Source organism: Pectinophora gossypiella, chromosome 14, assembly GCF_024362695.1.
Source record: "Pectinophora gossypiella chromosome 14, ilPecGoss1.1, whole genome shotgun sequence".
Taxonomy (NCBI): domain Eukaryota; kingdom Metazoa; phylum Arthropoda; class Insecta; order Lepidoptera; family Gelechiidae; genus Pectinophora; species Pectinophora gossypiella.
This window is the reverse complement of record NC_065417.1, coordinates 1,047,432-1,075,261: the sequence shown is the minus strand read 5'-3', so window position 1 is coordinate 1,075,261 and position 27,830 is coordinate 1,047,432. Positions and strand designations below refer to the sequence as shown.

At 39.3% G+C, this 27,830-nt stretch overlaps 1 protein-coding gene and 1 long non-coding RNA gene across 6 annotated transcripts in view; one reads left to right on the top strand and one right to left on the bottom strand.

The window, feature by feature from the left end:
* Nucleotides 1–21,582, bottom strand: part of LOC126372467 (netrin-B-like) — a 215,986-nt gene extending 194,404 nt beyond the window's left edge. For both annotated transcript variants that reach the window (XM_050018244.1, XM_050018245.1), the window contains exon 1: nt 20,501–21,582. In XM_050018244.1, the coding sequence (XP_049874201.1) occupies nt 20,501–21,521 (1,021 nt within the window). In that variant the 5' untranslated portion in view covers nt 21,522–21,582. The remainder of the gene's footprint in view (nt 1–20,500) is intronic.
* The window catches only part of LOC126372601 (uncharacterized), a 290,379-nt gene that overhangs the window by 148,832 nt on the left and 113,717 nt on the right, over nt 1–27,830 (top strand). The window lies entirely within an intron of this gene.

Below are 27,830 nucleotides of genomic sequence, written 5' to 3'. Positions count from 1 at the left end.
TGACAGGGTTAGTAAAAAGAAGATTACGTTTGTTATTAATAATATCACACTCTAAGTGGGATCGACACAACATGTTTTCTCCTTCCATCCATTTCCGTCAGTCGCCATCTCAATCTCTACTCAAGTCTCACACACATATCCACGGACGGATTAAACACGGATTACGGTTTCATTTCCTATACCTCATGGTTGCCTGGCAGAGATTGCTACCTTAGCAATAATCTGATTACAATTTTTTATTTTCAATATATATTTTAACAGCCTCCGTGGCCTAGTGGTTAGAGCGTTAAGCTCACGATCTGGAGGTCCGGGTTCGATTCCCGATGGGGACATTGTCGAAATCACTTTGTGAGACTTTCCTTTGTTTGGTAAGGACTTTTCAGGCTTGAATCACCTGATCGTCCGAAAAAGTAAGATGATTCCGTGCTTCGGAGGGCACGTTAAGCCGTTGGTCGCGGCTATTAGCCGTAAAATCACCTCCACCAACCCGCAGTGGAGCAGCGTGGTGGAGTATGCTCCATACCCCCTCCGATTGATTGAGGGGAGGCCTGTGCCCAGCAGTGGGACGTATACAGGCTGTCTATGTATGTATGTATATATTTTAAGTGCAATAAAGAGTATTTGTATTGTACTTATTGTGTATCCCTCTTCACACTTATTATACGCCGAGAACATTAAGAATAAGATAAAATAAATTTATTGCCAGTAACAATTTACATTTGCTATAAGAACTAGGTAATTATGAATATTACGAATACGGGCGAAAGAAAATGGCTCAGCCTGTGCTATGATTAAGCCTATTTCTATTTTTATTACAAAGCGAGTCAAAACCTCAAAGAAGCTTTTAGGTTTTATTCTGCTTAATTCGTTTTTACGTCATAAACAAATTATAGCTCGGAGCTAACTCCGAGTTTCCGCCACGATTGCCAAAGAATTATGCGTCGCAAACGCAACACATTGTGGGCGGACGTTTCTATGACACCTATCAATTAAGACAGACCCACTGTACCATAACATTCGCAACTTCTGTAAACTTTAATCTTAAAGTCTGTTGGTTTTAGAACCAATATGCTTTAAAGCGTTTCTGCTATTGTTTGGAGAGACAGAGGTTCTCAACCTACAGTCCAGCGACCACAGGGGCTCAAAGTATTATGAGATTACGAAACGTAGTTATTAAATGATTTTGTATATCCTTATCCAGATTTTCATCTATGAGTTATTCTTCTTCTATCGTGTGGGTTGTGAGGTGAATTACCAACTTCATCAACCCTCGTGTTAGGGTTATCATGGCTCATGTAACGACTACTTACTTACGTCAGTAAGTAGTAATAATCAGTACTGTTTTTAACTTAAGGGTCAAGCATTGGACAAAAAGCCCTAGGGGATCCTGTTCAAAAAAGTTTGACAACCACTGTTTAAGGACTTCGTATATTGTCGGTTGTTCAAACAAAACCATGAGTTATTGCTTCCGGAGTACCCTCAACCTCAACTTGAATTGATACAGTTGCGAAAAGCTTACCTTTTGTGGCCTTACTGTGTTCATAGTTCACTTGTTAAATGAAGCCTCTTACAATACAATACAATACAAATGTACTTTATTGCACCAAAATAAAATGAAACACGTAATACCGGGTTCTTACCGCGTTTAAAATAGGGATATGAGACTCCCGATATTTCGACACTATCGGGAGTCTCATATCCCTATTTTAAACGCGGTAAGAACCTGGTATTATGTGTTTTAATTATGATAATAGCCGCGTTAACTTAAAACAATGTAAAATAAAAGGAAATATTTACAAAATACTTTTAAGGGTCTTAAAAGTTTTTTATTTTATTTATTATAGGTCACCAACAGAGATAACAACAAGTCTCTTACAGTAATCACAACCGCGCTCACCAAGAAGGGATGTAGGTAGGTTAGGTTAAAGTAGTTAACTAAGTGCGATTTCTTCCAGACAACCGATAAGGCGAGGAAATATTAATTAAAAGATTGCGGGTGCAAACTCTCAATATGAATCTGGGTGATGAAGAGAATTCTGGTCGACAGTGGAAGAGTTTTAGTATTTTCATGTTTAGTATAGGCAAAGAAATAATATGTTACGGTAATTCGCCGCTACCCCCTATCAATTCGTATATGGCGCCATCATCATCATCATCATGTCACTAGTGTTATCCCGTTTCTCACAGGGTCCGTTTACCTAACCAGAAGATTTCACAGGTCCGGTTTTTTACAGAACCGACTGCCTGACTGACCTTCCAACCCGCGCAGGGAAACCCAGCCCAATACAGTTAGGTCACATACCTCAGAAAATACATTTCTCGGGAATGTGGGTTTCCTCACAATGTTTTCCTTCACTGCTGAGCACGTGATGACAATTTATGATCCAGACATGAATTCGAAAAAAATCGACGATCATTGGTTTAGGCCTGCGCTGGATTCGAACCTACGACCTCAGAGTGAGAGGCAAGCGTTCTACCTACTGGGTTACCACGGCTCCTCAATTCCTATATGACGCCATTACAACTTAAACAAAACATACACCGGAGTACAAACGAATAATTAATTAATTGTTAATTGTACATAATTTATTTTATTTTATTTTGAGTTCTGTTTATTTATTAAGTTTTATTTTAATTTTATTTTTGTTTAGTTTCATATTTTTCAAATATTTTTGTTCTGTAACTGTTTTGTTTATGGTGTAAAGTGCAAACTACTCTCGATAATTTAGAAACTCCCTACAGCCCTATAGACAGCTGTACTCGCAGCACCGCGTTGCTTGCGCCCGCGCATCTCGCAATAGCAGCGTCAATGAGCCGCTATTTCTACCGCGCTGGATCGAGGCACAGTAAAAAGACAACAGCAGATTCGTTCAATCAAAACTAGTTTGGTTTAAATATATACAGATCTAAAGGTGACAAACAACGTTTTATTTTATCTACTTAACTTATTTATGAATTTTAACAATAAAAAATGTAATAAGTGCGACATTTTGTCACGTATTTCTATGACGTCACGGATTGCTTTTTCATGCAAATTCCATTGTAATTTCGTGTTTTGACGTTTAGTAAAAAGTAACTGATTTGACTAGTTGGAAACTAGCCTATTGGTTTACTGAAGTCCAAATATAAAGTTGCGTTGCCCTTAAACGTTGAATCCCTCAATACCTAGCACTTGGAGTGTGCCTACTGTATTCAGTTAGCTATGTCGCGACCGTACCGCACCTCACCGGCTAATCGCGGCGGACAGGTGCGGAAAGCATGCGTCGATGCTTGCCTGGCATTCGGTGGCTAGCTCAGGACTGGATGCTATTGTCGAAGGAAATGTTTGTTGGTTGACGAAATTAGATCGGGAAATTGTTGCGGGGAAGACTTGCACTGGACCGGAGAAAGTGGCGTGAAAGGAAGGACGCCTATACTCAATGGCGAGTAGGCACTGACAACCTCCAAAAAAAGTAAGATGATCCGTGCTTCGGAAGGCACGTTAAGCCGTTGGTCCCGGTTACTACTTACTGATGTAAGTAAGTAGTCGTTACATGAGCCATGTCAGGGGCCTTTGGCGGGTCTATAGTAACCCTGACACCAGGGTTGATGAGGTTGGTGCTTCACCTCACAACCCACACGATAGGAGAATGACAACCTCCGAAATTTAAAAATAGAAAATCCATGAAAGCGTTGTTCGGAAAACGCGTGACGTACATCGTAGTGTCACTGGTTCTAATCCCGGCTCGGGTTCTACACCAATTCGACATAGATAATTGATATCTCGTGGTTACCACAATTTTAGTCCGGTTAATGGCAATGAGCTCGCCCTAAGGGCTAAGTCCTAAGGGACTTAAACAAAGCTGGCGCGGAGTGGGTGTGCATACTATACCTTCCTCTTCATCTGCCTACCCCTTCGGGACACAAGCATGATGCTATATTGTTTATAAATCACTACATAGTATAAAACAAAGTCTTTTTCTGTCCCTACATCCCTATGTACGCTTAAATCCTTAAAACTACGCAACGGATTTTGATGCGGTTTTTTTTTAATAGATAGAGTGATTCAAGAGGAAGGTTTATATGTATAATAACATCCATTAAATAGTGGAGAAATACTGTTATTTTTGAGGTTTTTAATGTGATGTCGTAAATCATTTCATTTCTTCCTCAGCATTGCACCCGAGCGAAGCCGGGGCGGGTCGCTAGTATGTTATAAATAAGCCTGACACATGTCTAAAAAACTCAACTTGACAGATCACAGCTCAATTAATGGCAAATTATAGTAACATGAACAGTAAGTAATTCATGTCGACTCGTAGAATAAAATCGAGAGACAATGAGATCGAATTGGCCGGGACATGCTTGGGGCGATGCCAGATGCTCTTTTGTTTTACTATGCGGTTGAATTTGAGCAATTTTAGCGCTCCACTCATTCGGTACCACAAGACGTCTTAATCTCGTAACATTGTCAAACCATATACTTAGGTACATATTGCTGCTGATTCCTGTACACACCATCTAAGTTTATTTTAAGTTATACCTGTCATTTTCTTATCCACCGACAAGGAAAGGGACGGAAAATCGACAGGCATAAAATTTATGGAACACGCGTCAATTTTAGGCAACAATTTAAAAAAGCCTTCCAAAATTTTATATTGCTCGGTAACCCGACAGAATTAAGTTGACAGCACACCTCAAAAAGATTGCATATGAGCGAGATGCCTTCTCTTTGTTCCATGTAAGCTCTTCTTGGTCTTCCCTTTCTTCTTTCCTCCAGAAGTTACAACTTCCCTTCTATGATGGTTTTAATAAATTCGTCGTGTCTTATTAAGTGTCCAATCATCTTGCCTCTTGTCCTCAATAACTGTCAATATTTGCGTCTTTTCCCTTACTCTTACTAGCACTTCCTCATTAGTAGTAGTAATAAATTTTATACTACGTTCTAAAATTATAAAATTGTCGATCAATGTTAGAATTTTATTACCAACACTAAAATCAAATCTGATTTAGAATTATGTCAGTATTCCAACATCGTAAACAAACAATCACATTCGTTATTAAATAAGCAATAAAACTATAATCCATATTCGATCCTTATCTTTATATTATCTATCAGTTAATAGAATCTTATGAAATGAGATATTTTGATAATAGTAATATTTGTATGTGATATATGGACAGGACCACCCGTATCCAACGGTAATATTGTTATGAAACATATCCCCTGACAGACCTTTGAAGTTAATGCTGTCACTAAACCATAGAATAAGTAATAATACTACCCACCCTCCACTCCCCACCAGCGGCTGAGCTAGGTTTACCTCACCCCCTCTCAAACACAGTTGAGACTTGAATCGCGTGGTCTCAGACGTCACACACACAGATGCGCGTGTACGATTATGTCAATGTATAGTATCGAGGTTGTTTGTATGAAATGTCCGGGGTGTGACCAACCTTTACATGATAATATTTAGTCAAGCTCGTCTTATCCATAACGGCCTCTGTGGTCCAGTAATTGAGCGATCTCAAGATCCGGAAGTCCCGGGTTCATCTCCGGGGTCATCTTTTTTGGCGTTGTGTGTACGTTTTTACAATAAAATACCAAACAGTATTTTGAATTTGTCAGAAAGTAAATTAAAAGCTCACGTGAAGCTTACTTCATGTAAAAAAGCTTATTATAAGATAAATGATTACCTAAATTATAAAAATGCCTGGTTTTATATGTCATAAAGTTCACCACAACATTGATTTAAAAGATTTGTTGCTGTTGCAGTTTCTTGTCCTTTCTTCTCCTCAGCCATATCACCTTGCGAAATGACGTAGATTCAAAAATGTTAAATTGACCTTCAACAAGTTTAATGATAATTAATTACGTTTAATTAATAATTCTGATTTCTAATTTCAAATCCCGATGGGGACATATTACAAAAGCCACTGTGATCCCTAGTTTGTTTAGGACATTACAGGCTGATCACCTGATTGTCCGAAAGTCAGATGATCCGTGCTTCGAGAAAGATAGTTCGAGAATTCAATTCTTTTGTCGTCTAGTAATGTTACCTTAATTCAACAACAACTACTTGTTCAAATCTACACAAACATGTTCATTTCCAAATATTGTAATGTTAATAACAGTATCTGTTACATATTTATCTCGGCGATAGAGGGGACTATAAAATAAATCTAATCAGCCGTAATAAAGCTAGAAACATCGGTTTTAAAACTAAAACTGTGTAATAAAACAAAATTATCGCGGGCAGAGATCGCAGTGATTCATTTGGATAGTCAATAGAGCGGCGCCGTCGCGTATCCGGTGACAGCATTGTTTACAATGTTTACGGATATTCAAATATTTCAAATACACTATGTCCTCATCGAGACTTGAACAGCAAAGGACCTTTTTTTTCTTTTTTTTTTCCTAGAAACCCTGCCACACAGGAAAGGCAGGGTCATTGGTATACAAACATAGCTTACGTGCTCCTACTTAAATTCTAGGCCTGCCCTTTTTGGGCCCTACACTCTCACACATTCATTGCAGTTCTCTAGTACCATACATGTTCTCGCATTTATTCCTCTCGCACGTTTATTCATAGTCTTTCATTCTTTGCATACCTATACCTATTCTATTTCTTATTCTAGGGTGGGGAGAGAAAACAGGGGGGGGACTTAATTTTATTTCCATGACAGCAAAGGACTGGACCTGTCTGCCGTTGTCTGTTTTTCCAACTCCTTATAATCTGAGAGCCTTCAAGGCGATAGTAAATAAGCATTTGCTAGGTAAGCGTGATCCACCCTAGACCACATCGTCACTTACCATCAAGTGAGATTGTGGTCAAACGCCTATATTATTAAAAAAAAACCCCGATATCTCCAGATCATTAGCCCAGCGCTCAACCATGGGACCACCAGAGGCCGTTATGATATAACATAATAATTATACCCAATTCGGCAGAGAACTTTGATTCCCTTTATAATTTAAAAAAAAAATGTCTATACTAATACATCTGATTTTAAAACAGAAGAGAATTATCTTAACAATCATTTGATCCGACTAATAATTAAACAGGTTTATTAAATAACCTGTCCTATTATGTATTATTCGGATATTATTAGAATATTTTCAGAATTATATATTAGTTGTTAATATTTTATAATTATTTTATATTTTTTTATTTTTGGTTTATTATTAAATAACCTGTCCAATTATTATTCGGATATTATTAGAATATTTTGAGAATTGTCATAATTTTAATTCCTTCATTTTATTTTTTTGTAATGTCTTAATTTTAGTAATTGTCTTAGTTATTGGTATTTTATAATTATTTGTATATGATGTACTTAATAAATAAATAATAGATTATAATACGAGTTTTCTAGCAACGTGGTCACATCTCTAATCCTGAATTGTCTCTGCAATTACACGTTAGTTGTTTGTCCAGTTAATCTGAGATGTGTCGGCTTAGAGGTCCAACGTGGCCAGAGGTCATAGTTAATTGGCCATAAAAACTAATGGCCCACAACGGTCATAGTACGGTATCCACACAAATAACCAAATATTCCGATAGTAACAAATTAAGAAAATTCTTTAGTATTTTTGGCTTGAATTTTGATGAGTTTGTAATTGGCGTTTTCTATTTTAGTCAATCGACAATCAACAAGATACGAACACAATTCACGCCAGTATGCTCCATCGGGGTTGGTAGGGAGTGTCCCAAACCACCAAAAAAATTGAGGTTCTCTAAGGGTGAAGGTTGAATAGTGTATGGGACATACCTAATAGTCTACCATTTATGGTTAGTCACTTCGAAACAATTCGAAAACAAATTCGACTATCATTGGTTTAGGCATGTGCTGGATTCGAACCTGCGACCTCAACGTGAGAGGCAAGCGTTCTACAAACTGGGCTACCACAGCTTTAAGAACCTATGATAGCGTAGGTAGATAAAAAAAAACATCAGACAATAGACACATGACCTCTCAAGGTCGGACAATCCCTTTTAATAGAAAAAAAACGTCCATAAAAACAAAGATATACTCTTGACGATTTTTTGCATAATTAACTGTTTGAAATTATCTATCATGTAATAGATGTTATAAAAAAACTTCTCAAAACAGCAGGTGGTTAGATAGATAGGCATGTTTCGTGGAGCCTCTGTGGTCTAGTGGTTGGAGCGTTAGGCTCACGATCTGGAGGTCCGGGTTCGATTCCCGATGGGGACATTGTCGAAATGACTTTGTGAGACTGTCCTTTGTTTGGTAAGGACTTTTCAGGCTTGAATCACCTGATTGTCCGAAAAAGTAAGATGATTCCGTGCTTCGGAGGGCACGTTAAGCCGTTGGCCCCGACTCATCATCATCATCATCAATTTAAGAGCCACGCTCTTGTCGGTGTAGCATTTTCCGAATACTCTCCATGCTACTTTTTAGGGAAAAATAGGGCAGTGGTTTCCCTCTTGCCTTCCGCCCAAACTATTAGCCGTAAAAACACCTCCACCAACCCGCATTGGGGCAGCGTGGTGCAGTATGCTCCGTACCCCCTCCGGTTGATTGAGGGGAGGCCTGTGCCCAGCAGTGGGACGTATATAGGCTGTTTATGTTATGTTTATTGTAGGTTTACCGCACATGGCATTAAGTACTTGGCCGGAGAAATGGAGAGCGCTGAAGGCTCTCACCCGGTACAACGTTTAAAAAAACAGGCCTGAGGGTGCCCAGTTGGGCGCGAACCTCGGCTCAGGTCGTCGTCTGAGGAAAAATATTTGAGAAGAATTCATCGACCCTAGTGGGTCGCCAAATGTCCACCTCTAACGAGACCTATATAACGGAATATATAGCTCATTATAAACTCAGTAATTAATATTAAGCCCGCATTCTAAAATATGCTCATATGCCCAACTAGGAACAGCCTCCGTGGTCTAGTGGTTAGAGCGTTAGGCTCATGATCTGGAGGTACGGGTCCGATTCCCGATGGGGACATTGTCGAAATCACTTTGTGAGACTGTCCTTTGTTTGGTAAGGACTTTTCAGGCTTGAATCACCTGATTGTCCGAAAAAGTAAGATGATTCCGTGCTTCGGAGGGCACGTTAAGCCGTTGGTCCCGGCTATTAGCCGTAAAAACACCTCCACCAACCCGCAGTGGAGCAGCGTGGTGGAGTATGCTCCATACACCCTCCGGTTGATTGAGGGGAGGCCTGTGCCCAGCAGTGGGACGTATATAGGCTGTTTATGTATGTATGCCCAACTAGGCACCCTCAGGCCTGTTGTCTTAAACTTAGTACCGGGTGAGAGCCTTCAGCGCTCCCCATCTGTCCCGCCAACTAGTTAATGCCATCTGAGACAAATCTACAATAAGTCACGTCAAAAAAAAAAGTGGACATTTGGACCACTTTTCGTCAATCTCCTTTGGCGAATCTGATTTGCACCTTTAATAAGACACAAATTATTTTAGCAAAATATTGCAGATACGTCAGATTGCAAAATCAGCCACGAAGTAAATCTTTTGGGAAGTATAAGCTAATAAAGAAGATAAAGCTTATATTATTGTCAAGTACCGATTAGAGTGTACTGAATATATTATAAGCCTACATCTATTTCTAGCCTGTAAGTCGCCGTGGCCGCGTTAAATGGCCGCCCTTGAAAGTAGCACGTTATTACTTTTTAGTTTTCCACGCATCTTTAGGTATATTTAAACTCTTTTGTATCTAAATAAATTATTGGTTTAGTTGGTCTTTGATGATAAACTAATGTACGACTGAATTTATAAATATACATTTTTGATTTATTTTTTTGATACATCTTTGAAAAACGAATAGGCTAGTTTCCAACTAGTCAAATCAGTTACTTTTTACTAAACGTCAAAACACGAAATTCCTATAGAATTTGTATGAAAAAGCACACTGTGACGTCATTGAAAAACGTGCGATCTATTTCCATAGATCGTTACATCGTATATTAGCATCGCTGTCAAGTACAACACGACCAAAATTAATAATCAATAAATCGAAATATTAAGTTCGAAAAAGAACGCATCATAAAAAGGCAGTTAATATTCTTTATCCAGCTATTATAAAACTTATTCCGGTAATAAAACGAATACCAGAGCGGATGACCATTCCATGCCAGTTTATCTTGTAAACTGCTCAATACAAACTTACCTGCAGGACTGTAAATAATAAAATCGTCCCCGAACACCATACAATGGACTACGAATGCCACAGTATAAATATAAAATAGACGAGCAATGCAACAACTTCTTTTAAAATTACACAGTGCACACACTTCTTCTATCGTGTGGGTTGTGAGGTAGAGTACCAACCCTGGTAACAATCCCTCAATTGAGCCGCCAAAGGCCCCTGACAAGGTTCACGTAACGACTACTTACTTACATCAGTAAGTAGTAATCGGGACCAACGGCTTAACGTGCCTTCTGAAGCACGAATCATCTTACTTTCGGACAATCTGGTGATCAGACAGTAATGTCCTAACCAAACTAGGGACCACAAAGTAATTTTTGTGATATGTCCTCAACGGGAATCGAACCCGAGACCTCCGGATCGTCATTTTTTTTTACCCACAAACGTCAAGAATAATACGAATAGTGATAAAACTGTTTGTGTTGGCAGTTGCTCTACGTATTTTGTCCATTTTATTTTCTTTATAAACATTGCCTACAACCAAAATAAAGGTAAAATCAACACTTTTCCACCTCATTCGGCTCTCATGAATCACAAAGGCAAATGACAATGCTTATGTAATGTAAGAGAGGATAAATGAATGAAATGATTACGTATCAAATTGCGCCATGCGTCATAGATTTCTGCCTTCTCCATAAAATTCGAAAATTAAATATTAATCAAAAATATTTGCTATTTGAAAAAATAAATAAAAAAATACATTATTTAAATTGTTTGTTTTTTTTATATTTGATTTGTATTAAGACATTTTTTGTATAAGTTGCTGCACGACCACGTGTATACTACGCATTATTGAGTCTACTATGAATTGGCTCTACAAAAAACCGGAGCAATACAATTCTATTACCGCATCTAATAGCAATATATCGGGATAGACGTCGTGAAGAATAATATGTATTTCTTTTTTCATTCTCCATTGCAACGGCCACAAGTGTTAGTAGTGTTATAGTTCTCACGCTGTCCTTTGTGGAATTAAATCATCGAGACCTCACCGATTTGGTAATGGTGCTAATTCCTGTAAACACCATCTAATTTTCTTATCCGCCGAAAACGAAAGAGACGGATAATCGACAAGCATATTTATGGAACACACGTCAATTTTAAGCACAAATCTAAAACAACCGTCTAAAAAATTTTACATTGGCCTATAACCCGACAGAATTATGTTGACAGCACACTTCAAAGTTAAAGTAAAATTAGGAGGTGTCTGCAGGAATCGGGGCCATTGTCAGGTATGCTACCAATCGATATTTATAAGGTTCAATTACTATTCAACTTAGATGGTATAACAACGGAGACCAAGGCGAACGTCGTGTCTTATAAAGATGTTAAAGAATTGGCCTTTGATAGACAAGAATGGATTAGGTGGCGGATAGTGGAACGGCCATCAGATATGATGGTTAGCTGCGAATATAAAAATGAGCAGTCCCCGACCAAACAGCGACAGGATTAGCAGAACGTAGTGGTTAGCTCACTGGGACGGGCTAACCTATAATATGCTACTTAGGTTCTATGACGATCTTGTGACGTAGCAAGTAGGCGCCGCTCCTTCAAAAGCGCACCCGTGATACCGGGCAGCAGCGGTATCACTGCTGGTTGGAGGCCGAGGAAATGGATTCTGGTAGGGCTGTAGCTAGAACATCACCGATTGAGAAATTAGTCGGTGTACTGCGGAACGGAAGGCGATTGGGGCAACCACCGTTCTACACGCCCTATCTATGGAGTAATGAAAATGGAGGCGATTACTCCACCGACGAGAGCGCAGCTCTTAAATAAAGAGAGAGATAGAGAGAGAGAAGAATGGAGAATAGTGAATGGTGTGTAAGAATGATGGTTTAGTTATCTATACGATTACGTTGTCTTAAACTGCAAATGTTGTGTGCACCATTGGCATTATGTAGGTACCTAACAGTCTAATTCCTAATGTAATTTTATTTTATTTAATGTTTCATTATATAAGCTGTTGGTGTACCTTTTTATAAATAAACTGGCGACCCGCCCCGGCTTCGCTCGGGTGCAATGCTAAGGAAAAAATGAAATTATTTACGACATCACATTAAAAACCTCAAAAATAACAGTATTTCTCCACTATTTAATGGATGTTATTATACATATAAACCTTCCTCTTGAATGAATCTATCTATTAAAAAAACCGCATCAAAATCAGTTGCGTAGTTTTAAAGATTTAAACGTACATAGGGATATAGGGACAGAAAAAGCGACTTTGTTTTATACTATGTAAGTAGTGATAAATAAATGTTACGCCAACAAGAGGGTGGCTCTTATTATTTATTTATTTATTTTTTTTTATTTTATTTGGGACAACAGCAGTCTTATATCTAATTGTACAATGTATGATTTCATTTACAATATGTAAGACCAATTACAGCTATCCACATGATTACATACCTAGTAAAATATAAAGAGGATGCCAAAGGAAAAAAAAAGAGAAGAGACAGTGTGTGTGTGTGTGTGTGTGTGTGTGTGTGTATGTGTGTGTGTCTGTATGTGTGTGTGTGTTTATGTCAATACAATGTATGTCAATACCACACAACAGTCCGTATCACTTTATAATTTAAAAATGTCTTAATATGATAGTAAATAGAAAAGTAATTCAGTTAAGTACTTCAATTAAATATAGTACATTTAATTTTACGTAAAAAAATTCGTTTACTATCCGTAAATAAATCAATTTCACCGAACCGTGCATTATATGTATGGACTAATCTCGTAAATACAGAATTTTGTCCGTAATTATGATAGTATTTAACAACATTCAAACCTATACACACATAAGATACGTTTTTTTTTTAATAGTACCAACTCCATTTTGTCTACCCATTTAGAAAAGTTAGCTACACGCTCCCAAAATAATCGCTTCCGTGAAATAAGCTCGTTGTACAATGCCATTTCCTTCTTTACTTTTTTCTTGAATACCTCGTAACAAAATATTCAAGTGGAACCGTTGGTCCACAATGGCAGTGGAACAGATAACATTTGTAGGCATCATCATCTGTGAGATAACCGTCCCTTATCAATCAGACGTAACGACCACGCGTAGGGTGTAGCCCATAGATGGCGATGAGCGACGAGCGGATTAGTTATTGTCCCAGTCATGCTATAAGAACACCATCGGGCGACTCTTTCTCGCCGCGACAGAGATCATCTGTCTCTTTCTGTGCAGTTCTGTAAGAGAGTGACGGGTGACGTATGTCGAGGCGCAGAGACACAGGTATGCTTAAAACTAACAGCTAGCATTTTCAAGGTTATCCCAGCTGACGTCATCCGACTCTGCGTTGCCATTTCGTAAAAAATAAATTATCCACGTCCAATGTTTTTAATTTATTATGCAAGGAAATTTTGTACTTTTAATAAAAGATTTACGTACAGTTTTAGTGATTTTTGTATAAGTGGCGAATATTAGTAATTAAATACATTAGCCAGTAATTCACTTAATTTTCAATAACAAAAGTCGCGTCCTTGAAATGTTGGAGGTACAAATTGAATGGTAACACTTACGTCATCAATGGGCTAGTAATGGCGGCTTGTCGCAGGATTGAGCATACCTGGTCTTCTTATACCATGGTCCGAATTTGAGTTTGGTACTTGTTAGTCTATGCTGTGTTTTATATTATTACTGTGACGTCCAAGCGTAATAAATATAGTGTCCATCTTTCTCAGTTCGTTTGTTATGTTGAAGATGAGGCAAGAATACTTAAATACAGATCTGCTGTTTCACAGTACTTATTCTGTTTCTTAGGATGAAAAGTTACTTAGGTAAAAAAACTTTTAAGGTTCTCCACATCCACTCGCAGCAAAATATTTTTAATTCTGGGGCTGGAAAGCAGGTACTCTTTCTTGCCTTAGACTTTTATTATAATAGGATAGTTTCCAACTAGTCAAATCAGTTACTTTTTACTAAACGTCAAAACACGATATCACTATGGAATTTGTATGAAAAAGCACACTGTGGCGTCAAAGAAAAATGTGATAAAATGTCAGACTTTCTTGATTAAAATTCATAAATAAGTTAAATGGAAAAAAGAAAAAGTGTTTCGTTAGTGCTAAATCTGTCTGTATTTAGTATTAATCAGAATTTCATAATTTATATTGAACCTAGAACAACCCAATTCAAGTGAATTTGAGTAAGAATAAAGACATTTGAGTCACTATTTTGAAAACTGCTCAGTAAGTGACTCTTTCATAGATTTCTCATCTCATATGCAAACGAGTGTTGCTTGATAACGAGAGTAAATATAGGCTTGAATAGCTATCTACGTACTTACTTCACCGCTTATCGCTTATTCGCTAGCAATGCCTGGTACCCTACAGGTCCGAACAGATCGACTCCGGACCCCCATCTATCAGGCCCGGATATTTACGGATCCGAAACCAAGTTCGCCGGACGGATCCCGGATTGAAAGGGGGTAGCGAGACATTATCTGATTGTGATAGGCGGCCACTAAATACGTTGTTTTGGGATTGTCTTCAGGTTTACGTTTGCTTTTTTTTTTTGGGTGATTCGCTGATATTTGTTTTATAGGAGTAGTCTATTCAGAGGCTGAGAACAGGAGTCCTAGTACGGCTTTGAAATAGACTACTCTGGGCGCCATCCTACTCGCGTCACACGAGAGTACTGCGGGGTGGAAGGCAAGAGGGAAACCACTGCCCTATTTTTCCCTAAAAATTAGCATGGAGAATGCTACACCGACAAGAGCGTGGCTTTTAAATAGTTGGAAGAACGCTTTACTCTCATTGTGGGATCGTGGGTACAAATACAGCTCGGCCCCAAACCAATAATTTTCGAGTTTATTATCAAAGTTATATTCGGATTTTAAATGATTATCACGTGCTCAGCGATGAAGGAAACATCGTTAGACCCACAATACCCAATGTGTTATCAGAGATATGTGACGTAACCTGTATAGGTTAGTTTCCAACTAGTCAAATAACTTACTTTTCACTAAACGTCAAACGTCATTACTATGAATTGAATAAATATGAATTTGTATGAAAAAGCACACTGTGACGTCATAGATGTGCCGTCACAGGAGCGGAGAGTTGCCGTTCTATACGTAGTGTTATTCATTATTTCATGCTAACTTATCACTACTATTTAGACAGAGGTGCCCAACTTAGGGTAGAAAAAAACAAGGTTTGTTTTTGTCTTTTCTTAAAACCTACTATGAAACCTAGCACTTTTACGATATCGGAACTTATTGTCTGTGTAAAAGAAAAGCTTTACGTAGTACCTACATCAATTGTTAATTTAAATTGGTCAGTAGTGTTACGTTTTTCCAATGATGGTGCCTGTATCCTCGACGGGAAATGCAGAGATGTATAGTATACTTACACACTTCTATGTTTAAGTACCATGCAATAGGGAGCGACTCTATTGCCATTAACCGGACACAAATCTGTGATCCAAAGTAAGTCACAATTCACGCGTTTTCCAAACATGGCTACCACGAATTTTAATAAGAAAAGAATAAACTTAAATATCGCTCAATACCCCAAAGGTTGTCTATCCACGATGCAAAGCCACAATGCATAGAGCTAACAAACTCACCATGATAATACGATGCGCCCACGCACCTATGATTTGTGACGACACCAGTCTTACCATAAATTTACCTCCACATTCATGACATCCTCACAAATCCTGCACCCAACGACTTATTTAGACCTTTACTACTCGTTAAATTCTTTTAAAGGCATTATAGGCAATATTACGCGATTTTTTGAAAGGTTTGTTAATTAAATTATGCTATAAAGCCGTTTTTGGGACATCTTTACATGATGGTTTGTAAATCTGAGAGATTAGTTCGAATACAAGCTCTAAATGTCACATGTCTGACGTTTCTGCAATCAATGTTTCTTTTTGATATTTTTGCCCGTACTAGGCAAAGGGAATGTAGCCCATACAGCCAATGAATTTGTATTGTCACTTAAAAGATAGATATATAAAAAGTAGCTGCTTAAGAGTAGTTTGTGATGCCTAATCTAGGTACTTAAATGAATCTTACCAGTATCTGTGTGTTATGTGTGTAAGTACGTGATATATTTTTTAAATAGGCCCAGAAACTATTATCTAATCTGTGGCCAGGTGTCAACTATATACATTTTGTTGGCAGCGCGACTGTAGTGGAGCTACCATTGTGTCCTAGTGAGATATGGCCCTAAGCTAATATTATTGTGATGAGTTTTTGTAGCCTTAGGGTGTATAGGCTAGTTTCCAACTAGTCAAATCAGTTACTTTTCACTAAACGTCAAAACACGAAATTACTATGGAATTTGTATGAAAAAGCACTCTGTGACGTCATAGAAAAACGTGACAAAATGTCGGACTTATTATTACGTTTTTCTTGATTAAAATTCATAAATAAGTTTAATAGAAAAAAGAAAATGTTTTTCGTTAGTTTTAGATGTGTCTTTATTTAGTAATCAGAATTTCATAATTTATCTTGAACCTAGTACACGACCCTATTATGTTAATATTACTTCAGTGTAATTCTATCCTCATTATATTTTCATTACGGAAACAAATCTCTCAAAATTAAATAGGTAGAGTTTACTCAAGAATATTTGATGTTAAAATGAATACCAACATCAAGGGATTTCCACGTTTAAGCTTTACACAAAGGCTTTATAAACAAATCGACAATTTTATAAAAAAAATAAGTAGTTTAAAAAATTGCGCCCTGTTTTGAGAACACGTGACCTACGATGTGATTCTATAGGCTAGTTGCCAGATTTTTTTTTTGCCAAGTCGGGATTTTGGGACTTTTGAGTGAAAAAAAAGCGGGATTCTTTCGTCAAAAGCGGGACATAGTAAAAAAAACGTATATAATAAAACATTTTTGAATATTTATCTTTTAATTTGAGTTCAAATTAAGTTTACGTGACAATAGATAGCAAAAATATCCATAGAAAATGTATTTTAACAAAAATATGATATTTTTAATCAGATTTACCCTATCGTTAAATAGTTGAGTCTTATTCGTCTTCTGAATAAAATAAAACGGAAATCAAAATCAAAATTTCCAGTCCACGCTTGTCTGTGCCATCCGCCCGCGCTTTCTCAGTACGTTCCACGCACGGTCGAGTTATTCCCGCAAAGCAGGACTGAGCCTGTCCCGCGCGGGACATTAAATTTGGATTTAAAAATCGGGACGTCCCGCCAAAATCGGGACGTCTGGCAACGCTGGTGCATATACCTATTTACTATGTTTAGTATAAGGCGGATATAGGGGTGATAGTATGTTATAATTATGTCTATCCACAAACAGGTAGGCTGGGGTTATATAGTATGTAGTTTTGATATCAATGATAATCATAATACCCTAAAGCATTAGTCGACCGCTCGGCTAATTTTGCGATTGCAGCGTCTATTTGTAAAGGTTTATCAAGCTAAGTAACGCTTGAGGGTATGAGTAATCTCGTCTGAGCTCTGCCCTCCTCCGGGCAATCATTTTAAACCTTTTACAACTTGCTTCATATACTATTAAGTGGTTTCTTAGGATTTTCCTTACATCTTTGTGGGTACCTAATATTATGTATGCATAAGTAAAGAGTTGGCTCGACCATTATAGACGGCGATACGGCGGCGAAATTCATACAAAGAATATTTTTTGCCTGTGCCGGGACGGTTATGCTCCTAGTATACGGTGTAGTGGGCACAGACCTTTAGGATTCATTATCCGGTTTTTTACAGGGCCCGCTTACCTAATCTGAAGATTTGACAGATCCGATTTTTTACAGAAGCGACTGCCTGTCTAACCTTCTAACCCGCAAAGGGAAAAGCTAGCCCAATAAAGCTTACGTCACATACCTCCGAAATGCATTTCTCGGGAATGTGGGTTTCCTCACGATGTTTTCTTTCACCGCACGTGATAATCATTTATGATCCAAACATGAATTCGATAACAAATTCGGCAATCATTGGTTTAGGCCTGTGCTGGATTCGAACCTGCGACCTCAAAGTGAGAGGCAAGCGTTATACCACGGCTACAGACCTTTAGGATTAATAAAATTAATTAATAACTTCTTTAATATTCCAAACAGCATCGTCCCTTAAATTGATTTACGCCCCATTACAACTATCACGTAATTAAGTTTTACAACTAAATGATATATTCTTTACAATTTATTATCAATTACTTTGTCCTATCACTTTATGTCTGCGTCATAAATTTATTCCAGAAGTAAACTATTTATAAGATCTTATTTTTATATCTTGTCTTATAATTATGGCCGACGCGACGGCGAATTTCAAAATGGTTTTTAACTGTTTTAATATCATCTTCATTAGTGCTTTCTTTGACAGTTCTTTCTTATGCTATTTGTTTATTTTCCTGATTTTGTTTTTTTTCGTTGGTCTAACGGAAAGCTCGGTGAGGTGTGTGTGGCTACTTAGTTCATCTTGCGAGTACCTCTGACTACCCCATTGGGATATAGTCGTGAGCTTGTTCTTAATTTTGTTGATTTCATCTTGTTGCCGAATTGTTTATTATCATTTTTTTATTATCTATCCGTTTCGGCCTATTGTATATTCTTTATTTTCTCATGTCGTTTATCTCTTTTTATCTTACATAAATACATACATAAACTCGCGCCTATTTCTCGCTGGGGTAAGCAGAGACTATGGAATTCCATTCGCTTCGATCCTGACACATTTCTCTTGTTTCCTACACATTCGTCAATCGTTTCATACACGCACGCCGGTTCAGAATAGATCGTACTAAACCTTTTCTAAGGACATCTCCAGTTTGGTCAGTGTAAGTTCTTCTAGGTCTTTCTCTGCCAGACCAACCATCATTTTATATATTCGCTTTGTTTATGTTAGGTATATATGCTGTATATTATTCTTGAATTAAAATCATATTTTAAACTGTTTTTTTCTCCATGGTAACTTCCGAAACGAGAAAAGGTAGGTAGCGAAAATTACTCTTCTACATACTTTTAAGAGAACTTATGTCTTTTTTTAGCATAGAATAGAATAGAAATTGTTTATTAAAAAAAGGACACCACACACAAAAAAAGTCAATAACATGATTTAAAATACACAAGACAGAATAGGTAGGTACTATGATGGATGTAATGTTGTGTGTACATTACATACTGTTTTTGTTGAGACATTTATTATCTAAATGTTTTTATTTGCCATCAGAAAGATTACAAAAATATTGGACATATCTTGGCGACGGTATTTTTAAGAGGATAATGTCCTTACAGATTTTCCTCTATACAAATAAGACTTTCTCGGTAAACAGGATATGAGTTTTATTTGATTATCCGTAGTCCGTTGGGCTTCTGTGAATCTGTATTTACTTATACGGTATTAAATAGAGAGCCAGGTCCTTAGAAAAAATGCAAATGAAACAGATTTTGAGTATTTTCGACGTCTGGTCTAATGGCTAGATATATCACCATCCAAAGATCCCGGTTGTAACGGTTTCTCAATCTTTACTTAGTGCTTCGTACCTTTCGTTGTAGCTACTTAGACAAGTCTTAATGTAGGTAATTATGTCCTTGTTTTGGTGCAAAAAAGTAGGTAGGTATTTGTATTCTTCCTTTCTAGGTAGGTACCAGGGTACTTACACGAAATAGGTAGAAGAAAGACAATGGAAAGGTCCTAACGCGCATTTTGTATGAGAACCACTATCTTTTACTAACTACCTACTCCTACAAACAGATATGTACGATACCTAGCTCTACTGCTTTTCAAATTTCATAGCCACTTTACGGGCAATGTATCATAATTATTTTATGTTTTTTTATGGCTGCAATTTTAGCATTACTTTTATAAGATACTGCATACAAAAGTATTTTTTGATAAGTAGCCGATCATACTAAGGTTTTTAGCCTTCCTGTGATAAGAAGGCATAAAGTTTGCGGATGAGTGAAGTGCAAAGTGGAAGTATGAACTATTTGCTCATACCTACTGGTATGGCGCGCGTTTCACGCTCACTTCTCCCTTCTATTCTCTTTCTTCTATTTCGTGGTCTACCTAGATCATCTTATCTAATAACATCTGTACTACGTGTTATTTCATTCGCCCAAGATTTAGTTATAAAACGAAACTTTCCAATCTACCTACTTCAAGATAAAACACAACTAAATAAACATCATCTAATTACTTTACAAACGCAGTCGTGATAATAAAAGTAACATGGCCAAGTTCCCATTAGTCCAACTGGAGTAACGATATAAAACTTTATACCGTGCACTAAACAACTTAATTTCTTAGATGGAAACCAATTTAAATCTCCTATAAAAGAAAATAAATAAAAGAAAAGAAAGTTAAACTAGTTAAAAAAAGGAATCTTACCTTTGCATTCGTTGGCGTCACGAGCCGTGGCGCGCCCCCAGGGCCGGTCGAAGTGGAAAGGCTTGCACCTCTCGCAGTCCCTGCCTGCCGTGTTGTGCTTGCAGTCACACGCCAGCTGCTGCACGCCCGTGCCGGGGGTGGCAGCGCCCTCCTTCATCGGGATACAGCGCGACGCGTGGCCGTTACACTTGCATCGACCGCCGACCGCGAAATCGGAAACCGCGTAATGCTGCGTCCCCGCGGCCGCCTGCTTCTTGCTGTCCACCTCCTCGCCCTCGTTCATCATGTGCAGCCGGTTGAACACCACCCGCACGTCTGTCGCCGTCACCCAGTCTTGCAACACCGGGGAAACATCAAAGTTGGCCGCGCTCGGGCGACCTTCCAAAGTGCTAAACGCCAACCTCGCACCCCCGGCGCTCTCCCCGGTCAATCTGTGCGAATCTGAGCATCGAGCCTCCTGCTCGTTGGCGGCAGTCACCGTCGCCTTATTAGGCCTCCCGTACACCCTTCTGCACTGGCTCGAGTAGAACTGAAACGGTTGCCAGGTCACCCCGTAATCGGCGCTCTTGAAGATCGCGACAGAATCCGGTCGGGCTGCTTTCGGGCAGAACTGCAGGCTGACGTAGGTCAGCTCGTACTTCTTGCCGAGGGAGAGGGTCAGCGAGACGTTGTCGGGAGGAGAGTCGTAGGAGGCCGGGGCGAGTGCGCCGGAGCGCCAGCAGGTGACGTCGTGAGGGTTGTTGAGGTCGGTGAGGTGCGTGGCGAAATGGCGGCGGTCGGAGCGCGCGGCGTCGCACACACGGCACGCGGCCTCGGCGGGCTGCTCGCCGGGAGGGTCGCACAGGCGCTCGGGCCCGCGGCGGCCGCACACGGAGGAAGCCACCACGGGGGCTCCGAAGGCGGCGTTGACGAAGTCGGGGATGCAGCGGCGCGGACGGCCGTCCTCGTAGCAAGGGTCGGGCGGGGACGCCGCCAGCGCGAGCGCCGCGGTGGCGAGCAGGGCCCCGGCGCGCAGCATCATCACTCACTCACAACACTCGCGTAAAGTTGGCGCGACGAGCGACACGCGTTTACCGGTCGACGGTCGCCGGCAGACTGGCTCGCACGGCGCGGGGCGGCCGGTGCGAGCCCCAAAGCTCCGCGCGCGCACTCTTGTCATTAGTGAAAGTTTGTTATTGTATTTTTGTTTTGGAATTAGATGGGTTAATTTTGTGTCGATATTAAAATTAGATTGAACATAACCTACTTTTTGTAGATTCATTATAATTTTAATAAGCGTAACTTTTTTCATTTCTCCGTGTTTTATCATTACTATCACCTTTCTCCCTTAATAGCAATCGCAAACTTTTAATAACTTTTACACACACAGCCACTATCCTACACACACCCACACCAACATACCTACCTATAACTACAAAAGCTCACAATAGGAGCCAGTCCAGACCGTTAATGCGAATGGTTCGCAGTCGGAATGCGAACCCGGGACAGTGGAACACTTCATTGCAATATAAACTACCTGCTCTCGCCTACTCCCCTCTATTCCATTACAATGTACTTATGTACCACGTAGGTTTTTATTTGCTTTAAACATACATACCTACGTATAAGCTCAAAACCCTGATGAGCGCAAAATTATGTACCTACCTACTTAGAATTATTTTCACCAGATTGTTTTATGAAAAGTTTATCAAACTCTACAGTAAACTTGAAGATTAAACTACTAAGTAGAGAGTCAGTTGCCCGCATCATTCTAATGGCGTTACACCAATTAACAAAAGATAAATTAATTGTAATCCTATTTCTGAATTTGAATTGTCAACACGACTATTCCCAATGCAGAGGTAATCTATCGCGTTGATGAACAAAGCACCCGCCCTTCACCGAGCATTTTAGTGAAACAACGAAAATAAACAGGAATACTGTTAATTACCTTTAATTTAAATTAATTATTTGTTTCAATTTCGAGCACATTTCAATTTCATTTACATGCTAGAGGGATTCCATTTGAATTTTTACATTGAACAAACGTAAGCTACTTAACATAAATATTAACTTAACATACGCTCACGACTATTAGCGAGCGATATGAAAGATGACCAACTCAGTATTAATGTATAATAAAGCTTAAAAGATCACAAAATTATAATACTTAATGTAAAAAAAAACCTAACTTACATCCCCGTTGCTAAGCGCCATAATCAACAATACCTAGGCAACGGAGATTGCCAGATCTGACGCCAACAACGACTATATCCCAATTGGGGTAGTGGTAGTGGTGCAGTGGTTTCAGCGTTCAGATCCCGGTGGGGACAAATAACAAAAATCACTTTGTGATGGTCCTAGCCAAACTAAGGGATACATTACAGGCTGATCACCTTATTGTCTAAAAGTAAGCTGATGCGTGCTTCGGAAGGCATGTTAAGCTGTTGGTCCCGGTTACTACTTACTGATGTATCGGCGGCTCAATAGTAAACCTGACACCAGGGTTGATGGGGTTGGTAATCTACCTTACAACCCACTCGATAGAAGAAGAAGACTTATTACCAACCTGACATTTTAGATCATTTTGTGGTCTCAGTTTTGAAGCGCATGGAATTCCTTGACAGTCCCTTTCGTAGAACGCGTAACTTACGAGTACATCGCAGCGTCATGGGTTTGAATCCCGGATCGGGTTCTAAATCACTGTATACATTTTAGTAAATATAACTTACTGTAAGTAGCTGATTCCGTTATTTTTCTACTCCCAATCCAGCAGGCATTAATTTCACACATCACTAATTTACGAGCCACGCGCTTGTCGGTGTAGCATTTCCCCACGCTACTTTTTAGGGAAAAATAGGACAGTGGTTTCCCTCTTGCCTTCCGCCCCGCAGTACTCTGTCTAGGCGGCAATTTTTACGAGTCCAAAATTAATTTCAAACATCCCAAAATACAATATCCCCGTACCCAATGAACGGTTAATTTCTCTACCGAATTTCCCTGTGCCACCCCACCGGGCGAGGGTTCGTAATCCTAACTGGATTCAACAAAAACTTCGCTAAACAGTCACAACAATTATTATGAAATTCACAAACAAACGCCAAATTAATCTGTTTTTTAGTCGAAATTTTGTATGCCCGGGTAATTTGGTCGGAGCGCCAATTCGAATTCTGAAGTTGCATTAAAAACTGAATGATGTACATTGAGTGTTCGTTTATGAAGCGGGTGTAAGTGGTAGAGTTGGAAGAGGAGTCCTAGATACATACATACATAAACAGCCTATATACGTCCCACTGCTGGGCACAATCCTCCCTTCAATCAACGTGAGAGGGTATGGATCACACTCCACCACGCTGCTCCACTGCGGCCTAGACGAACCTCGATCAAACCCAGGATGTTTCAAGACTGGCCAAGTCAAGAGTACTCTAAACCGGCGAGCATGCATGAAGTCTTTGATGAGAGTGGAAGAAGCGAAAGTGTGTCAGGATCGTAGTAAGTGGAATTCTTGGCCTTTACCTACCCTAACGAGGAGCTCGGTGGCGCAGCGGTAAACGCGCTCGGTCTGCGATTGTTGAAGTTAAGCAACTTTCGCAAAGGCCGGTCATAGGATGGGTGACCACAAAAAAAAAGTTTTCATCTCGAGCTCCTCCGTGCTTCGGAGGGCACGTTAAGCCGTTGGTCCCGGCTGCATTAACAGTCGTTAATAACCATCAATCCGCACTGGGCCCGCGTGATGGTTTAAGGCCCGATCTCCCTATTTATCCATAGGGAAGGCCCGTGCCCCAGCAGTGGGGATGTTAATGGGGTGATGATGATGATGACTTACCCTAACGGGAAATAGGCGTGTTCTTATCCCTAAAGAGTAAACCCACGGTTGGAGTTTACTGACAGATTTATTAGGCTTTTACCCACAAGAACATTTACTTCTAACACTGTATACATGTACCTATATTACATATTCCCCCAACAATTATAAAAATACCCTGTACTTGTTCTTATTCCTTACATGACCTCTCCTCGCTCGGGCCGAGGCATCTGGCGGTAGAGACGTTCGCGGCTCCGGTTCCTTCACAACTTCCGATGCATCCTCAAATTCTTCTCCGGGATCCATCTCCCTTATGTATGTATGTACATACATACACAAACGCTCACATACACATACACCTTTACAGGCAATGGACGTATAACTGAACACACGCATACAGTTTAGCGAATGAACCGCCGGGTAGCGCCCGAGGCAGCCTATACGGGTGATGTGAAGAGGAAACATTGCGAATGTAATTGAGGAAATAATTCCAGGCTCACATCGGTCTGTGACCCCAGACAGACCATGAAACAAATAAACCGACCAACCCCTAGTTACTTCATTTACTGATTAAAATATAATACAGAAACTATATAAGGTGTTAGTGACATCGTAACAAAAACTTTCTTAGTTCATTATTCTGAGTTGATATCAAGTGGAACTCCGACGCAAAAGTGTTATTTTTTTTTAATTTTCAGGACATTCCACATTCCATGACAACTCAGAATGATGGTCTGAATTCATCCCCCTCAGTATTCGTTACGATATCAACACCCTGTTTACCATTATAGAGTAGTGTGGCAGAGTTATACTCCATACCCAGTCTTGTTAATTGAGGGTAGGCCTGTGACGTGACGTAACTATAGGTAATATAGGGTTGATGGGGTTGTTAATCCACCTCACAATCCACACGATACAAGAAGACTTACACAGGCTATATTATAATGTGACAGACACAATGATAATGACAATGATAATGTATGTCATGTATATATCACGTTTGAATTTTTGAATTTTGAATTTGAATGTTCCTCTGACTACCCCAAGTATATTTATGGTTATGAGCTTATCGCGTAGGTTTAGCGTCTGTTGCGCGTTGTTCGACTTACATTGCGGCACAGTAAAAATTCAAAATCTTACTTAAACATTTGCGACAAGAAAAACACTTACCATCGTATTTAGTACAATAAAATAGACGTTCCATTTTTTTTTCGTTACGATGCCACTAACATTCTGTATACTAGAGAAAATATTGCGATCTTATTCAGGATGAAAACGCCACTTCAGTGGCGCCAACTATGTGTGGGCTAGTCAGAGGTACATCCATCGGATCTACACTAACCAGTATCTACCGCCTTCAGCTCGCTGTTTTCTGCAGGGCAACGTGATAAAATCATCGATCGATTCAATAAATTTTGTCGAAATCGATAAGTTTCTTTTTTTCCTAACATGCGTACCACGTGATTTTGTTCGTATTTTGACAAAACGACATGACTTATTTGGATAAAACGACATAACGATATCGCCAGAATCCATAAAATGATCGTGTCAAAATTTTATCACGTAGCGCATGTCAGTCCTACTGACCACTTGTGATTTCCTCCACCCCGATTAATCCCTATCAATGTATTTATATCAGCAACAACATAAGCTTTTACTTAACTCTGCCGATATAGCTTGTCAGAAAATCAGCAAATTCGTACCGTGACGTTAGCAACGTGTTCCGTATACTAAACGACCGGTACAACCCTCAAATAATCAAATTAAGTCTAAACTGCTCAGAGTTTCCATCGATCAGAGAGTATAGAAACAAATTATGCACACAACCCAGACAGAAGTGACACCTGTAAACCAACAAATTATGGTGGCGAGAGCAACAAGCGATTGTCTCCCTTTTTTTTGACGTGACTTATTGTAGATTTGCCGCTGATGGCATTAACTACTTGGCCGGACAAATGGAGAGCGCTGAAGGCCCGGTACTACGTTTAAGACTATAGGCCTGAGGATGCCCAGTTGGTTTGTCTTGACTGTCACCCTAGCGTTATTCCGGTTTCATAGAAACCGCTTACCTAACCGTCCTAACCTAAAGATCTGACAGGTCCGGTTTTTTACAGAAGCGCCTGCCTGTCTGACCTTCCAACCCGCGAAGGGTATTGGTATCCGGAATCGGGAATATGAGTTTCCTCATAATTTTATAAAAAAATATGGTTATGTTAGGTGATGGAATTCTATAGTCTCTGCTTACCCCGGTTTATGTAGGTATGTATGTATGGTTATGATAAACCTTATGGTTGTACAGGTTACCAGCCCATCATCATCCCTATAAATAGAACAATCTTTTGGACAGGACATCATCATCATCATTGTTGGCAACATCAATGTCATAATACATTTTTATACTGTAATAGTATTGTACTGTGTTTTATATTTTTGTAATTATTATATTAATATTTTTTGTACCTACATATTTATTATTTTTTTATGGACGTTATTAAGGTGTGAAAATAAAATATTTGAATAGGTATTATTTGCTCTGGCAATATTAATTGCTTACGCCATGGACTTTGCCGACGAGCCACGTTTTTTTTGTCTCCTATCCTATCCTAGCTTTATCCAATACAATCCGCTTTAACACCATCTCGATTTTATTTTATTTGCCAGAATTATCACCGCCTCTAACAATCATCTCCCTAGCGTTGTCCCGTTTTGACGAATTCCAATCTTTATTTAGTACTTTAGTGCCTAGGTAATCATTAACTAAAGCCGCCTCTATAACGGTCAAGCGAGATTTGAATTCGTAGTCTGCGTCATCGATCGGGTATCCAAAGCGCCAGTAAAGGTGACTACATACTAACCGTGTTACCGGCCCCGGAAGGTGCAATTACACCCTTATCTCCGGGATGATTAGTTGGTTCCGCCCCGGGGTGACCCACATGTCGGGAACTCGGGATTGTCACGCGGGTGCTCCGGGGGTCATTTAGATTCAGATACGCTGTAAGTAGTGGTCTCATGGCGGTTTAGTGGCGCATTTATAAATTGTTGTTAGGAATATTTTCGCTGTTCGAGGGAGTAAAGAAAACTATGCGTTTATCGTAAAAATCGTCTTTATGACCACTATTAATAAGACTAAGGTGCTGATTTTAGGCACCACAATTTTTTTTATATTTTATATCTTAATTTTAAGTTATAATTTCTGTACTTTTATAATTTTTCTTTTTGCAGTCGAAATGTTGTCAAACATAAAGCATAGCTTGTTCACGAAACTGTGTCCAAAATCTAAATGAATGATTGCAACACTATGGTAGCTAATGCCTATAGCATACACTTCACTCTAGTTTAGGCATCAGCTGAACTGTTTATTTTGTAACTTGCCCCTTACATACTTTGTAACTTAAAATGTGTTGTATAATGGCTTTTTGTGGAAATATTTTTTTATTATTTATTAATATATAACATAACATAAACTGGCTATATACGTCCCACTGCTGGGCCAGGCCTCCCCTCAATCAACCGGAGCGGGTACCGAGCATATTCCACCACGCTGCT